The 14914-nt window shown below is 44.5% G+C and overlaps 1 protein-coding gene across 1 annotated transcript in view; it reads left to right on the top strand.

Moving 5' to 3' along the window:
• Positions 1–10575, top strand: part of strbp (spermatid perinuclear RNA binding protein) — a 111815-nt gene extending 101240 nt beyond the window's left edge. The window contains exons 12-18 of the mRNA XM_084160923.1: positions 2172–2380; positions 3391–3537; positions 3778–3912; positions 4122–4271; positions 4586–4727; positions 4883–4930; positions 9129–10575. Of these exons, the coding sequence (XP_084017049.1) occupies positions 2172–2380; positions 3391–3537; positions 3778–3912; positions 4122–4271; positions 4586–4727; positions 4883–4930; positions 9129–9208 (911 nt within the window). The 3' untranslated portion in view covers positions 9209–10575. The remainder of the gene's footprint in view (positions 1–2171; positions 2381–3390; positions 3538–3777; positions 3913–4121; positions 4272–4585; positions 4728–4882; positions 4931–9128) is intronic.
• The last annotated feature ends 4339 nt before the right edge of the window (positions 10576–14914 follow it).

The raw sequence follows: 14914 nt of genomic DNA, 5'->3' as shown, positions 1-14914 counted from the left end.
ATTGACATGCTATCGTTTCCCCATCTCTATCTCTAGTTCTCTCCTCCTTCCTCTCTCAAGGCAGATACAGTGGGGAAAACAAGTATTTGATACACTGCCAATTTTGCAGGTTTTCCTACTTACAAAGCATGTAGAGGTCTGTCATTTTTATCATAGGTACACTTCAACTGTGAGAGACGGAATCTAAAACAAAAATCCAGAAAATCACATTGTATGATTTTTAAGTAATGAATTTGCATTTTATTGCATGACATAAGTATTTGATCACCTACCAACCAGTAAGAATTCCGGCTCTCACAGACCTGTTAGTTTTTCTTTAAGAAGCCCTCCTGTTCTCCACTCATTACCTGTATTAACTGCACCTGTTTGAACTTGTTGCCTGTATAAAAGACACCTGTCCACACACTCAATCAAACAGACTCCAACCTCTCCACAATGGCCAAGACCAGAGAGCTGTGTAAGGACATCAGGGATAAAATTGTAGACCTGCACAAGGCTGGGATGGGCTACAAGACAATAGGCAAGCAGCTTGGTGAGAAGGCAACAACTGTTGGCGCAATTATTAGAAAATGGAAGAAGTTCAAGATGACGGTCAATCACCCTCGGTCTGGGGCTCCATGCAAGATCTCACCTCGTGGGGCATCAATGATCATGAGGAAGGTGAGGGATCAGCCCAGAACTACACGGCAGGACCTGGTCAATGACCTGAAGAGAGCTGGGACCACAGTCTCAAAGAAAACCATTAGTAACACACTACGCCGTCATGGATTAAAATCCAGCAGCGCACGCAAGGTCCCACTGCTCAAGCCAGTGCATGTCCAGGCCCGTCTGAAGTTTGCCAATGACCATTTGGATGATCCAGAGGAGGAATGGGAGAAGGTCATGTGGTCTGATGAGACAAAAATATAGCTTTTTGGTCTAAACTCCACTCGCCGTGTTTGGAGGAAGAAGAAAGATGAGTACAACCCCAAGAACCACCATCCCAACCGTGAAGCATGGAGGTGGAAACATCATTCTTTGGAGATGCTTTTCTGTAAAGGGGACAGGACGACTGCACCGTATTGAGGGGAGGATGGATGGGGCCATGTATCGCGAGATCAACGCCAACAACCTCCTTCCCTCAGTAAGAGCATTGAAGATGGGTCGTGGCTGGGTCTTCCAGCATGACAACGACCCGAAACACACAGCCAGGGCAACTAAGGAGTGGCTCCGTAAGAAGCATATCAAGGTCCTGGAGTGGCCTAGCCAGTCACCAGACCTGAACCCAATAGAAAATCTTTGGAGGGAGCTGAAAGTCTGTATTGCCCAGCGACAGCCCCGAAACCTGAAGGATCTGGAGAAGGTCTGTATGGAGGAGTGGGCCAAAATCCCTGCTGCAGTGTGTGCAAACCTGGTCAAGACCTACAGGAAACGTATGATCTCTGTAATTGCAAACAAAGGTTTCTGTACCAAATATTAAGTTCTGCTTTTCTGATGTATCAAATACTTATGTCATGCAATAAAATACAAATTAATTACTTAAAAATCATACAATGTGATTTTCTGGATTTTTGTTTTAGATTCCGTCTCTCACAGTTGAAGTGTACCTATGATAACAATTACAGACCTCTACATGCTTTGTAAGTAGGAAAACCTGCAAAATCGGCAGTGTATCAAATACTTATTCTCCCCACTGTACACACAACACAACCCACTGGGAAATCAATGTTATTGATTTCTAATGTTTCTCAAAGACATCCAGCTGTCCCCTTTCCTGTCCTCCCCGTTAGAGGAAAAGTAATTGGTTAGAAAGAAGCAGATTTAGCAATGAGGTTTTTTAAGGATGAATCCGGGAATAGAATATTGCACACAGTCTGAACGTGAAGCTGTTGCCTGAGGATACTACAGCCAGCTAGCGTAACTCCTCAGAACACTTTTTGTTATTTTGAGGAAATAGTCGGAGTGCTACTTAGCCTCCGGTGTTAGAATCAGTTAGAAAGGATGTCCTTTTTGAAGCAAGGGTCCCCTTTGTAGTACTTAAACACACAATCAAACGCAACTCCTCAGATATTTTGTCAAAAAGTATTTCCTATAACACCATGCATGTATTTATCAATACATTTGATTGACTGAACAACAACCACTGTTATTTTGTTAACCCTCTCTCTGGTATCTCTCTCTTTCCTCCCTAGTCCTCGACAGCAAAGCAATAGACAGCAACCAACCAATGAATGCTCTAATGCGTCTGAATCAGATACGTCCAGGTCTGCAGTACAAGCTGCTGTCCCAGTCTGGCCCAGTTCACGCTCCGGTCTTCACCATGTCTGTAGACCTAGACAGCACTGTCTACGAAGCCTCAGGCTCCTCCAAGAAGACCGCCAAGCTGCATGTTGCTGTCAAGGTAACAGAGTTTGAACCCTATTGTCCTGGTCAATGAGAGAAGGGGTGGATAAATGTTGGGAAGAGGTGAAAATAGTAGTTTGGTGTTAGTAAAGGGCAAGTACCCCTGGGGAGAGTTCTACAACGTACTGTAAAGGGTGTGAGAGTGTTGCAGGCTACTCTGTAAAATGTGGAAATGGTGCTAGTAGTGTTACAGTAACAACAGCACGGGGGTGTTTGTTAACAGGGTCAACGTCTAGACAGAGAGATAATATTATTGTCTAAGATAATATATTAGTCAGTTAGAATAGTCCAGACAGGGAGCTGTTATGTTGTGTGAGAGGAGTGAGTGATTCAGACACAGCTGTTGTGTTGTGTGATGAGTAGAGTAGTGAAGAGAGGAGAGAGTGCTTGTGAGTGAGACGAGTGAGGGCTCAAGCTGCGGTCAGACAGGGATGCCCCCCCCCCCTTCTCGCCCCCTCTCCTGGCTGCTGTGGAGCGGCCAAATCTGGGTAATCCCAAAGTCGTTGTGAACAAAGAGGCTTTCCCAAGCATAGAGATAGATAATCCTCTATCCTCCTCAGATTGCCATAAAAGGCCCCGATGCTACTCTGCTGCTCTGCTCTGCTTTGGTGCCCTGGCGATGCGCGTGCATGTGTGTGTACTTGCGTGTGCGTCTGTGTGCGTTTGTGTGTGTGTGTGCAAGCACTAGCACCAATTTGGGTCAGACACAAAGAGAGCTCCTGTTCTGTCCACACAGAGAAAGGTACCGGTCCACTGACTACAGAGCCCCAAAGGTGCTGTGTGCTGCCGGTGAATTAGCCTTGAGGGAACCAGGTTCATTATAATACAGGAAACAGGAGGAGTGTGTTGGAGTTCAAACTCAGTCACTCAGAACCGGTCCAGAACCCACAGTAGTGCTGTTAGGAAGTGTTGCTGACAGACACTACTTGTGAACATGCATTGGGATGGAGGAAGAAATCAGAAATTGTTTGATGTTGGATTTGTGCCTCTCTCCTCCCCTCCCTCTAGGTTCTGCAGGCGATGGGTTACCCCACAGGGTTTGATGTGGACCTGGACTGCAGTGCAGATGAGAAGTCTGACGGAGAGGGGAAGAGCGAATCATCTACACACTCAAGCAATAACACAGCACACTCAGACAGCTCAAATACACTGGAGGTACAGTACACACACACACACACGCATGAACACACAAACAAACCAGGGATGGTTGGGGTCAATTCTGAATTGAGTTGCGAATTAGTATTTTATTCCAATTCAATTCTTGAATTGACATTTAATTTGAATTGTCCACACCCCACAGGAAGCAGAATTTGAACCTAATTTAAATTAAAGGAAGTAGAATTTAATTAGTGATCTATCTGTAATCTGATTTCTGTTCTGCTCCTGTTTTTTCAGGTCCGAACTCAGGGTCCTATTCTGACGGCCAGTGGTAAGAACCCCGTCATGGAGCTGAATGAGAAGCGCAGGGGTCTGAAGTATGAGCTGATATCAGAGAGCGGGGGCAGCCACGACAAACGCTTCGTCATGGAGGTGAGGCCTACACCATGCATATCTCCATTGGAACAGTAGATTAGACACACACACACACACACACACACACACACAGACTGACTCTCAATGGACTTCGATGCAACTCAATGGACCAAGGTTGGTGCACTCTGACTGGCAAGCTCATCAGACACACTACATCACTCCATCAGTGTGTGTGTCTGTGTGTGTCTCTCCCTCTCTCTCTCCAGGTGGAGGTGGATGGTCAGAAGTTCCGTGGGGCGGGGCCTAATAAGAAGGTAGCGAAAGCTTCGGCTGCGTTGGCTGCTCTAGAGAAACTCTTCTCTGGTCCCAACGCTGCTGCCAACATCAAGAAGAAGAAGATCATCCCACAACATGCCGTATGTTACCAATACTGTCTCTCTGATCTGCTATCAATACTTTCTGTTTAGAAGAGTCTGAGTGGTCAGTTAGCAATATCAATCCTCTAGAGGAACAAGACTGATCAGTTATCAATACTGGCTGTTATCAATACTGCTTGTTTACCGGAGAAGCTGATCAATCATTTCTCTTTAGAAGAATGTCTGATCAGTTATCAAAGACTTCCTCTCTTACCTTCACAACCTGATACAGAGTCTCATCAACTATCAGTACCGCCTGTTTACAGGATAGTCTGATCAGTCATCAGTACTGTACTGCCTCTGTGTCTATGTAGACGAAAGGAGCCCTAGCAGCAGCAGCGGCAGCCTCAGCAGTAGCAGCCCAGGTTGCCAGAGGGAGAGGTAGAGCTGCAGCCCTAACCAGAGGAGCCTTCGTCAGCGCTGCCGCACAAGGATACACACAGATACCAGGTACATGTAAGTATGTAAAAGTGTGGGTGTGTTATGTGTGCCTGTCCTGTCCGTTTCCCTGCCAAAACTCGAGTTGTTTATATGTTGAGTGGATGCATGCGTTTATATTACCAGTTACCCAACGATCCTAACAGCCCACATGGCTTTAACATGTCTGACAGGCTTCGGGACTCCATATGGATACAGTGCTGCAGCCGCCCCAGCCTACGGTAAGTCATCCCTCTCTCTCGCAGAGGTTAAAGAGTTAACACCTGCCCTACCTCACTATTCCTCCCTACTGTTGGAGAGGCCCTACTGGAAAACGATACAGTGCCATTGAATCTGAGTTACACGTAGAGGTCGAAATTGAAATGTAGGAAATTGGGTCAATCTAAATCTAAAAGCTAAAGAAAGTAAAAGTGGAACTGATCATAACCTTTTGGTTCTTACTGTGGTTGGAGCAAGCCTTGCTGCACTTCTTAACCCGCCTGAGTGTCCAGACTGCTGCTTGTTCTGCCTGCCCCTCCGTCAGTCTGCCTGCTCCCCCATCCTGACTCTCTGGACATCTCTCTCCTCTCCTTAGTGTAGCCATGCTATATCTCTGTCCACAGCTAAGCTAACAGATACCCCATTCAAAGCAGGCCAGGCAGGCAGGGACCAATGCCACCAACACACACACAGGGACAGGCTATATGGGTTATACACACTTCTTCTATAGACTAACTTCTTCCAAAAAAAACTAGGAAACACACACATTTGCGCCCACGCACGCACACACACACACACACACACACACACACACACACACACACACACACACACACACACACACACACACACACACACACACACACACACACACCACCATCCAGCCCAAACTATTTCAGACCCCTACTATATCTTTATAAACATGTAGCTATACATTCACAGTGTGACTGTTTCATTCACTGAACACATAGTGTAGCTTCCCCACTGTGCCTCTGGCTAGACTGGCTGGTCGGTCATCTGTGGCCTTCTCAGTCTCTGCCAGACAGCCAGTAGCATGTCTAAGAGCTCTGGAAGGTTTGAATGTCTACCATAGTCTACAGAACTAGATCAGATTCAGGCTGCTCTGCTCTCGCACAATCAGCATAACTCAATACAGCACTGAGCGGTTTGAGGTCAGCAACACTCACGATGCTCAATCACTCACACCCACTTTGTCTTACAGATTTATACACTCACAAATTCAAGCATGCATACACACTCAAAGAACGTATGATCTTGTTTGCAAATACAGTGGGGGAAAAAAGTATTTAGTCAGCCACCAATTGTGCAAGTTCTCCCACTTAAAAAGATGAGAGAGGCCTGTAATTTTCATCATAGGTACACGTCAACTATGACAGACAAATTGAGGGAAAAAAATCCAGAAAATCACATTGTAGGATTTTTAATGAATTTATTTGCAAATTATGGTGGAAAATAAGTATTTGGTCACCTACAAACAAGCAAGATTTCTGGCTCTCACAGACCTGTAACTTCTTCTTTAAGAGGCTCATCTGTCCTCTACTCGTTACCTGTATTAATGGCACCTGTTTGAACTTGTTATCAGTATAAAAGACACCTGTCCACAACCTCAAACAGTCACACTCCAAACTCCACTATGGCCAAGACCAAAGAGCTGTCAAAGGACACCAGAAACAAAATTGTAGACCTGCACCAGGCTGGGAAGACTGAATCTGCAATAGGTAAGCAGCTTGGTTTGAAGAAATCAACTGTGGGAGCAATTATTAGGAAATGGAAGACATACAAGACCACTGATAATCTCCCTCGATCTGGGGCTCCACGCAAGATCTCACCCCGTGGGGTCAAAATGATCACAAGAACGGTGAGCAAAAATCCCAGAACCACACGGGGGGACCTAGTGAATGACCTGCAGAGAGCTGGGACCAAAGTATCAAAGCCTACCATCAGTAACACACTACGCCGCCAGGGACTCAAATCCTGCAGTGCCAGACGTGTCCCCCTGCTTAAGCCAGTACATGTCCAGGCCCGTCTGAAGTTTGCTAGAGTGCATTTGGATGATCCAGAAGAGGATTGGGAGAATGTCATATGGTCAGATGAAACCAAAATATAACTTTTTGGTAAAAACTCAACTCGTCGTGTTTGGAGGACAAAGAATGCTGAGTTGCATCCAAAGAACATCATACCTACTGTGAAGCATGGGGGTGGAAACATCATGCTTTGGGGCTGTTTTTCTGCAAAGGGACCAGGATGACTGATCCGTGTAAAGGAAAGAATGAATGGGGCCATGTATCGTGAGATTTCGAGTGAAAACCTCCTTCCATCAGCAAGGGCATTGAAGATGAAACGTGGCTGGGTCTTTCAGCATGACAATGATCCCAAACACACCGCCCGGGCAACGAAGGAGTGGCTTCGTAAGAAGCATTTCAAGGTCCTGGAGTGGCCTAGCCAGTCTCCAGATCTCAACCCCATAGAAAATATTTGGAGGGAGTTGAAAGTCTGTGTTGCCCAGCGACAGCCCCAAAACATCACTGCTCTAGAGGAGATCTGCATGGAGGAATGGGCCAAAATACCAGCAACAGTGTGTGAAAACCTTGTGAAGACTTACAGAAAACGTTTGACCTGTGTCATTGCCAACAAAGGGTATATAACAAAGTATTGAGAAACTTTTGTTATTGACCAAATACTTATTTTCCACCATAATTTGCAAATAAATTCATTAAAAATCCTACAATGTGATTTTCTGGAGAAAAAAATCTCATTTTGTCTGTCATAGTTGACGTGTACCTATGATGAAAATTACAGGCCTCTCTCATCTTTTTAAGTGGGAGAACTTGCACAATTGGTGGCTGACTAAATACTTTTTTCCCCCACTGTATATACACAGTCTCTGCCAGACAGCCAGAGCTCTGGAAGGTTTGAATGTCTACCATAGTCTACAGAACTAGATCAGATTCAGGCTGCTCTGCTCTCGCACAATCAGCATAACTCAATACAGCACTGAGCGGTTTGAGGTCAGCAACACTCACGATGCTCAATCACTCACACCCACTTTGTCTTACAGATTTATACACTCACAAATTCAAGCATGCATACACACTCAAAAAACGTATGATCTTGTTTGCAAATATATACACACTCAGCCTCTCTCTGCCTCTCTCTATCTCTCCATCTCTTTGTCACACACACCCTAAACTTAGAACAGACTGGTCCTTGTGTGTTGTGTTGTGTGGCATTGGGAGGCCCATTTTCTCTGTCACAGAGAGAGTTGCCTGTTTCTGGTTCTGGGGGCTTTGAATGAGTCTTATGTGCAGGGGGAGACTGCTGGGTACAGGGCTGGATAGGCACAACATGTTCTAGTAGTAGACCCCAGAGAGCCTAGCTCTGGGACCTGTATTCACAAAGAGTGTCAGAGTAGGATATAGGATCAGTTTTTCCTTTGAGTAAGACTATATGGACAGGTGGCACCTGATCCTAGATCAGCACTCCTACTCTTGAGATGCTTTTTGAATAAGGCCCCTGGAGTTGAGTGCTGTAGCCTGGTCCCAGATATGTTTGTGCTGTCTTGCCAACTCCTATGGTCTTTGTCACAATAGGAGTTGGCAAGACAACACGATCAGATCTGGTCCCAGGCTAGTAGTGTTGTAGTTTAGCTAATCTCAGTGGCCCTGCCTGGTCTCTGCCTGTTCATTTAGTGCCCACCACCCAGTCATGTCATGTGGCACTATCATGGTATTTGGCTGCTGTGAGATCAGATAACATGTCTCTGTCCAGCCCCCTCCCCCAATGCTTCTGAGATGATGTGGCATGCTGGTTCATCCTCCCCACTACAGTCATCTATCTCTTTATCTATCTTTCTATCTGACGCTCACTGCTGTGTGGCGCTCAGCCTCCTGTTGCTGCTTTGGGATTTCTGTATGGGTTCAAGACTGAGAGAAACACACATGAAACATCACACACTCAAGAACACACAACTTTGACCTCTGTCTGTCTATGATCGCAGCCACAAACCACAGCCCAGACCACAATAATATCCACTCCATTATACAATACCTGTAAACAATTAGACAAACAAACCAGCCAACCAACCATAGCCCTGCATTGTACACCACCATTGACTTTGGTCTTCCTTCCTTCACTCACTCACTCACTTCGTCTTTACACATCGTCCCTCTCTCTGGGTTCTACTGTTGCTCTGCACATTCTATAGAAGTAGAATGAATGGAACAAACCCTCTGCTCTCACAATAGCATTTTGACTGGTAAACTCATTGGTGCACTCAAAATGGCTAACCTGAAATTCTATTCATTGTAGTTCTGTGGCCTAGACTCTAGGCACAGTAGAAGATCATGACACAGGACAGAAGCGTTTGTTTTGCCCTGCCGTGGACTCATATGGAGTGCTCTTTTCGTGTCTCCTCTCTAGGTTTCTCCCCCAAGAGAATGCTTCTGTTGCCTGTCATGAAAATGCCTGCCTACCCCGTCCCCCACTACTCCTTCTTTTAGCACAGGGACACCAAAACACCCCACCTTATTTTTTTAGAAGGGAATCTGAGTCTTTTTGTTTTTCCAACATATCAAGGGGGGAACTGAACTAAAGGACTTCAGCATGATTTGTAAAAGAAGTTAATTTTTTTTTTTTTTTACTGTTTCCAGCTTTTACAGTTAAAAAAAACCTGCAGGTTTAAGTTCTTACAAAAATGGAAAACTTGAAGGATTTGTACTGTGAATTGTTACATCATTATTTTGAGTCTAAATTACAGTACATTGCATTTGGAAAGTATTCAGACCCCTTGACTTTTTCCACACTTTGTTACGTTACAGCCTTATTTTAAAATGTATTAAAATTGATAAAATTATTTTTTCCCCTCATCAATCTAAACACAATACCCCATAATGACAAAGCTAAAACAGGTTTGTAATTTGTTTTGCAAATTTATTACAAAAATAAAACAGAAATACCTTATTTACATAAGTATTCAGTATTTAGTATTCAGACCCTTTGCTATGAGACTCGAAATTGAGCTCAGGTGCATCGTGTTTCCATTCATCATCCTTGAGATGCTTCTACAACTTGATTGGAGTACACCTATGGTTGATTCAATTGATTGGACATGATTTGGAAAGGCACACACATGTCTATATAAGGTCCCACAGTTGACAGTGCATGTCAGAGCAAAAACCAAGCCATGAGGTCGAAGGAATTCTCCGTAGAGCTCCGAGACAGGATTGTGAAGATGCAACATATTTTTTATTGTGAAACAAACAAGAAATAAAACAAGAAAACTGAAAACTTGAGCGTGCATAACTATTCACCCTCCCCAAAGTCAATACTTTGTAGAGCCACCTTTTGCAGCAATTTCATGGTGCCGCTTGCTTGGTGTTGCCCCTTGCTTAGTGGTGTTGCAGACTCTGGGGCCTTTCAGAACAGATGTATATATACTGAGATCATGTGACACTTAGATTGCACACAGGTGGACTTTATTTAACTAATTATGTGACTTCTGAAGGTAATTGGTTGCACCAGATCTTATTTAGGGGCTTCATAGCAAAGGGGGTGAATACATATGCACGCACCACTTTTCCGTTATTTATTTTTTAGAATTTTTGAAACAAGTTATTACTCTGACAGAGCTCTAGAGTTCCTCTGTGGAGACAACCATCTCTGCAGCACTCCACCAATCAGGCCTTTATGGTAGAGTGGTCAGACGGAAGCCACTCCTCAGTAAAAGGCACATGACAGCCCACTTGGAGTTTACCAAAAGACACCTAAAGGACTCTCAGACCATGAGAAACAAGATTCTCTGGTCTGATGAAACCAAGCTTGAACTCTTTGGCCTGAATGCCAAGCGTCACGTCTGGAGGAAACCTGGCACCATCCTTACGGTGAAGCATGGTGGTGGCAGCATCATGCTGTGGGGATGTTTTTCAGCAGCAGGGACTGGGAGACTAGTCAGGATCGAGGGAAAGATGAACGGAGCAAAGTACAGAGAGATCCTTGATGAAAACCTGCTCCAGAGTGCTCAGAACCTCAGACTGGGGCGAAGGTTCATCTTCGAACAGGACAACGACCCTAAGCACATAGCCAAGATAACGCAGGAGTGGCTTCGCGACAAGTCTCTGAATGTCCTTGAGTGGCCCAGCCAGAGCCCGGACTTGAACCCGATCTAACATCTCTGGAGAGACCTGAAAATAGCTGTAACAGAGCTTGAGAGGATCTGCAGAGAAGAATGGGAGAAACTCCCCAAATACAGGTGTACCAAGCTTGTAGCGTCATACCCAAGAAGACTCAAGGCTGTAATCGCTGCCAAAGGTGCTTCAACAAAGTACTGAGTAAAGGCTCTGAACACTTATGTCAATGTGATATTTCAGGTTTTTGTAGTTTTATTGTTGTAAACATTTCTAAAAACCTGTTTTTGCTTTGTCATTATGGGGTTATTGTGTGTAGATTGATGAGGGAAAACAATAATTAAATCCATTTTAGAATAAGGCTGTAACGTAACAAAATGTGGAAAAAGGGAAGGGGTCTGAATACTTTCCCAATGCACTGTATATCAGCCTTTTTTGTTATTTGTTGTTCTTGTTCTGCTGTAGGAAGGATTTAGGCCTTGCAAGTTGACATAGACATTTACATTTTAGTCATTTAGCAGACGCTCTTATCCAGAGCGAGACGACACATTCTCTGTAAACCTGAGCTGTGTGAAGGATGTATAGGAATAATAATGAAACTAATGTGGACAAATAAAACCTTTATCTCCTACAACAAGCTGAGCACTGCCTGGTGTCATAACTGAAACGAGGTACAGTAACAGTACAGTATAGTCTAATGACCCTACTGCACTGTAGCACCCTCTGTTTGCTTACATAGCAGCTAGAGAAGCTATTTGAAGCTATTTCCTGGTGTGAACAGGAAATTAGAAATGCTGTTGTTATGAATAGGAAGTAAGAGTGTAGTGTAGGGGAACATGGTGGTGGTGGTTTACCAGAGGTTATACAGTAATAGACCAGCTTGCAGAGCTAGTGGTACAGTAGCAACAGCAGTTAATAGCACTCATATTAGATCTTCTAATAAATAGAAGCTCAAACCCACTGCTGTCACTTCATTCCATTTCAATTCAGTCAATTCAGGGAGAATTTTGATTTAATTTCAGTTTAAGTCCTATACTTGCTGAATTGAAATCGAATTGACCTCGACCCTGGTCATGGTTGCAGCGATGTCCTGATGGTATCACTTGTCTTGTCCTGCATACATGCACATGTACCCTGAGTCTGACCCCTCACAACCCTCACTCACTCATTGCACATTGGGTTCCCGACCCCAACCCGTGACCTCCATCCGCAGTTCGCACAGCAATCTGATATGGCTGCTTAGTTGGCTGGTTCCCCTGAGTCCTATCGAATACACCTATAGCACATCCCACATGAAAATATGGAAACACAGAAACACAGCTACACACTGGAGAATCGAAAGCAGCAACAAGGGACCCTATCCAACCCATGGAGATTTTCTACCTAATTGTCCTGGTTCATTTCTGTGCTTGAATGTTTTTATGTTATTATTGTTTGGTGAGTGTGTCATTGTGACTCAGCAGTCCATTCAGTCCTCTCCCATGTGGCCAGCACAAAGCACAAGCTACCTCTGTCACAATGCTGCCATGGTATGATTACCTTACCTTCCTGCTCTATTTAGCCCGATAGTTCACTGCACAACAAGCCACATACTGTTCAATGCGAACAGTGAGGTCGAAATTGGAATTCAGTGACCATGTTATAATTTCCTGCATTTATATATTTTTGTTAAACCATGAAAGTTATATTATATTTACTCCTAAATATATCTTATATGGAGATATCTGGGTCAATCAGTGGAGGTTGTGTGTCTGTGCTGGCCCGTGGCTGGGAGGTTGTGGTCAACATCGCCATCGAGAGAAAAGCCCTCTGGGATACCGTACTCTTAGGACAGCCGTCTCCATGGTTACCGCTATGAGGCGCAGCCATAGGCCAGAGGTCCCAGTGTCCTGTCCAATGGTTGGTTGAGCAGGGGAGACCTGCCTCTGTGACAGCTAGGGGAAGCCCATAATGTGCCTTACCCCAAACCCTCCCCCTCCCTTCTGATCCCATGGGCTCCCCCTCTCTCTTCGTGATGGCAATGTACTATACTCTCTCCAAAATCACAACATTTGATTTGTCAGAGTTATGTACTAACCACATTGTCTTAAAAAAAGTTGCTACATGTCTTATCACATATCTCTGCTTTCTTATCTGAAATGAATGAGCTTCAACGTTTTTATTTTCAATAGTTTCCTTATCCTTTTTAATTTTGGTTGGATTGATTTTGTCGGAAAGTGGTAACCATTGCAACTTAAGTTGTTGATGTCTTTATTAACCTGATCCGCCCCAGTGCAATGAAAACCCCACGTACAGTACAGCCAGACAGAGCAGAGATAACAACCTATGGAGAGAGTAAGTCATGCTGCCTCTTACAGGGCCCCACGGTAATTACACTATCTCTCTCTGCTCTTCTCCTCACTGTAGGTGGTCTTTTCATTGACAATCCTTTTTACCAGCCTCGGACCATCGCACCATTTATTATTCACTTGGGTCCTCAAGATCTCTTCTCTGACTTCTAGAACCATCAGGTTGTGTGGCTTCTAAACTGTCGTACCTACAGTCCCGCTAAGGAGCTTGACCTTTGACCCAGCAGGCTGTCTGTCCGTCTCCCACCGTACGGTACAGAGCCAGCGAGCGGTCAAACCGAACTCCTCTCACTCTGTTCTGTCTCCTCACAACCCAAATCAAAGGAAACAAACCTAAAAAAGCAATACTTGATTTGACTTTTTTGACTCTCAGCTGCATCAAAACTAAAGGCTGAGGACCTTGGTCTTTTGGTCTCTTTCTTATATAGCAATACTACACCTGAACTTTTTGGCTTCAAGCTTACTTGAGATGATGACGTGAATGTTCAATTGAGTCTTACCCAAACACAGCATTGCAATGTCATTTCAATTGTATATTCACTGTGTGTGTATGTGTGGCTATACCATGGAATATATGCATATATGTGTATGGTATATGTTTCTAGAAATATATATTACATGTGCTGATACTATTTATGATGTACGCGTATGTAAATATTATATACTTATTGTTGGTATAAATTATTTTAGAATTACAAAGTGAAATGTAATTATAATCCCACAATATAGCTTTCTTCTTCTTCTTCTTCCAGTTTTATATACACTAAGCAATTTACTCTAGTACTAGGACATGCAATATGAAACTTGTTTCTTAATTAACCTGTGCTAATAGACTAGCGTAGTGATGCTTCCTTCTTTCGCCTCGATGTCTTCTCATCTGAGCCTTTCTGGACATGCTCGGTCTCTCTGGTCTAAGGCTCGCTAGCACGGCCCAATCAGACGAGAGTCGCTCGCTCACTCAACCTAGCCACCCTACCGCCCTCTCTAACACACAGACACACACACTTCCTGTGTGACAGCACACATTACTTTCCTGTTGACTTCCTGTCAGAAAGCACACTTCTCTACTAAGTGGAACATTTCTCACTGCTCCACTGTCTGTCTGCTAACAGGCGTACACCAGTGGAGGCTGCTGAGGGGAGGACGGCTCATAATGATGTATGGAACGGCGCGAACGGAATGGCGTCAAACACATGGAAACCATGTGTTCGATGTATTTGATACCATTCCACTGATTCCTCTCCAGTCATTACCCCGAGCCCGTCCTCCCCAATTAAGGGGCCACCAACCTCCTGTGGCGTACACCCTGTACTGTACTACTGTATCTGTACTCTATGTGCATACACGCTGTCCTTATAATAACCTGGGGTCTGTTGGACAACTAGAGTATCTGAACACAAACTCCTCACAGGACCAGCCACAGTCCTCTCTCTCTGGCCTACAGCATAGTGGGACCAAAAGCACAGTTCACGGTTTGTTAGCTTGTAGAGGTGGTGGGTGGCCCTTTGACTGCACCACCACCTGCTCGCCCCTCCCCCACCCCATGCACACATCTGTCGCCCCTCCGTTGCTCCACTGCTGCTTGAAGGGCTTAGTTCACAATCCGCTTGTACAACTGATGTACAATGGGTTTGTGTTTTGTAAACGTTTTTGTGCAGGCAAACTCATGAAAATTGTATTTTGTATCACAACCGATGTGTCAAATGTATTGTACGTACATCAGTTGCACAAACCG

Source organism: Coregonus lavaretus (genome assembly GCF_964263955.1).
Source record: "Coregonus lavaretus genome assembly, chromosome: 4".
Lineage (NCBI taxonomy): Eukaryota > Metazoa > Chordata > Actinopteri > Salmoniformes > Salmonidae > Coregonus > Coregonus lavaretus.
Note: the sequence above shows the minus strand (reverse complement) of the source record. Positions and strands in the feature narration are given on the sequence as shown.